The 2844-nt window shown below is 39.2% G+C and overlaps 1 protein-coding gene across 1 annotated transcript; it reads right to left on the bottom strand.

Annotated features, from left to right (window-relative positions):
• Positions 1-226: 226 nt before the first annotated feature.
• LOC100521287 (olfactory receptor 8B12) lies at positions 227-1159 on the bottom strand. The gene has a single exon (XM_013979523.3). It carries the CDS (start codon positions 1157-1159, stop codon positions 227-229), a length of 933 nt encoding a protein of 310 aa, XP_013834977.2.
• Positions 1160-2844: the final 1685 nt, after the last annotated feature.

A 2844-nucleotide genomic window follows, 5' to 3' on the forward strand; every position in this document is an offset into this window, starting at 1 on the left:
GAATTATCTATGATTGTAGAAAATTTTTCATAAAATAATCTTGGAATAGTCAAGTGGGTCAAGGGATAGGGAAAATAGGTCTATACTAAACACTTGTTTAAACACAAAGACTTCAAATTCTCTTTCTGTACAGGAGAGCAAAAAACTAGAACTGACATCCTTCATTGAAAATACACACACTGGTAAACAAAACATTATAATTCCTTCTTCACGTACTTCTCCTTTATCAAGAAAATATTTTTCTTCCCAAGGTTTTCCTCAGAGCAACTTTGACATCCTTGTTCCTCAAACTATAGATCAATGGGTTGAACATGGGCACCACAATGGTATAGAACAGGGAGGCCACTTTCCCTTGGTCAAGGGATAAAATAGAAGGTGGTTTGAGATACATAAAAGCCCCAGAACCAAAGAAAAGAGAAACCACAATCATATGGGAGCTGCACGTACTGAAAGCTTTGGACCGGCCCTCAGTGGAGTGAATGTGGAGAATGCTGGAGAGGATTAGAGTATAAGAGATGAAGATGGTGACAATGGGCATTCCAATGTCAATGGCCACCACTATAAAGACCACCAACTCATGGTCATAAGTGCTATTGCAGGAGAGCTCAAGGAGAGGAAGAATGTCACACATGAAGTGATTGACAAGGTGGTCAGCACAGAAGGTCAGATTTGCTATGCTTCCTGTGTGGGCCATAGCCCCTAAAAACCCCATCACATAGACACCCAACAAAAGGAGTAAACAGACCTTAGGAGACATGGTGACTGCATACACCAGTGGGTTACAGATGGCAACATATCGGTCATATGCCATCGCTGACAGAATGAAGGACTCAGAGATGACAAAAAAGCAGAAGAAAAAGAGTTGAGTCAAACATCCAGCATGCAAGATGATGTTCTTCTCTGCAACAAAACTCATCAGCATTTTAGGGGTGATAGTAGTTGAGTAACAGATATCTATTAAGGAGAGATTGAAGAGGAAAAAGTACATGGGGGTGTACAGGTGGGAGTTCAACCCAATCAACATTATCAAGCCCAGGTTACTCACTACAGTGACCATGTAGAAACCTAGAAACAGGAAGAAGAGGGGGATCTGGAGTCCTGGCTCATATGTTAAGCCAGCAAGGATGAATTCTGTCACAGAAGAGTTCTCAGCTGCCATTCTGCTGTGGGAAAGGGCCTTCCATGGGGAAAAGAAAAGAGAACCACTTAGAAAGAAACACCATCACCACCCTCCAGGTATCCATCCACCCTGGATACTTGAGAATGGAATCCATGGAGAGATTTGAGCTTTAGTATGGAAGGAAGGTTTTTACTCTTCACTATGGATCTATCTTCACAGCCACAGTGCCCTTAACTTCTAGAGAACAAATAAGAGGCTAAAGTTTGCCTCCAGAGTGCGAACTGGCACTCTAGAGAAAGCAGTAATTTATTCGTATTCCAGTTCTTTCAAAAATTAGATAGATGTGTTTTAGACCTTTTAGTCAGTCCATTTTATATGTCCTCTCTCTCCTGCCTCTTTTTTGGAGAGAGTCCTAATTGGCATATGACACTCCAACCTCTGAGTCACTGCTCTCTAATCAAGAAGGTGAGGTCAAGTTTTCCCAAGATCTCTTAGCTCTAGTGGCTTTAGGTTTAATGATAATTTTTTAAGCTTACATTTATTTAAGTGGTTATTATGTGAGGCTGTGTACTAAGAGATATGTGACATTAATATTATCTGCATTCTGCACATGAGACATCCGAGTTAAGTAGCAAGACAAGTTCCAAAGCAACTGACTTGCAGACAGTCTGACTCTTACAGTTTGTACTTGTAACCACTGTGTTATATGACTGACCAGGGCCAGGCAGGCACTCACCATCCTTTAGTTTAGAGTTATAATGCTGTATTCTGTCTGTTGTCCATAATTGTCCTGGGAAAGAAAATGAATAGAAGATAACAGCTTTGAATTTAGAACTCTCTCCTCCCAGTCTGGTCCAAAGAATCAGAACCTCTCATTTATCTTATATCTCTTTCTGCATTGAAGAGCATGATTTTTCCAATTGTTGATTTGCCCATAATCCCCTCTAGCTACAAGGAAGGAGATAGTGCCTTTTCCTGACCAGAGGATAACAGGAGAATAGATTTTTATTAGGATTACATATCTCAGTAGCTGGTCCCTCAGGACCATTTCCTCAGAGATTTTTTTTTCCCAAAGGAAGACATGTTTATTTATATCCTTGATAGTACTTGATTTGACTTTTAGAGACAATTCTTTCAAAAAACTTTTATCTGGTACAATTAAGAAAAAAATTGTTGTGGAAAAAAATTACTATCATTACCGTTTCTTGAATAGCCAAGATCCTTTACACTGACTTCTGGCTGCCGGGATCCAAACCACCACACAGATATATTCCTATTCATTCCTAACGATAATGATACTCATTTTAAGGGTAAGTTGCTCACAGAGGCAATGCGTTTCACAGCCCACATACATAGGTCTGTTTAACTCCAGGCCCCTATTTTGTAATCACTAGACCAAACTTCTCCTGACGAGAGCTATGAAATCTATAAAGCCAGCTCCCTGCCACCTCAGAGCTGGTAATTGGTAATCTCTCAGAGAGTAACAAATAAGTATGCAGTAACTTTAATAAAAAGAAGATATGATTAGATCAAGGAAAGATTGACACAAAGAGCTATTATAATTTAGGGTAGGGCACTCAATAATTTATTCATATTCCAGTTTATTCCAGGGATAATTGCTCTATATCTAGCTAAAACAAGAAAGGTTTTTTTCTTCTTCTTTGTTTTTTTTTTTATTTTTTTATTTTTTTTTTTTTTGGTCTTTTGTCTTTAGGGCCACACAC

This window comes from Sus scrofa, chromosome 9, assembly GCF_054392235.1.
Source record: "Sus scrofa isolate SSC_HxYL_T2T_F1_AM1 chromosome 9, Sscrofa_HxYL_maternal_Yorkshire_Landrace_v2.0, whole genome shotgun sequence".
Lineage (NCBI taxonomy): Eukaryota > Metazoa > Chordata > Mammalia > Artiodactyla > Suidae > Sus > Sus scrofa.

What these genes read in the sequence shown, in the direction of transcription:
- LOC100521287 (XM_013979523.3), bottom strand. Translation starts at nt 1,159, where the DNA reads ATGGCAGCTGAGAACTCTTCTGTGACAGAATTCATCCTTGCTGGCTTA.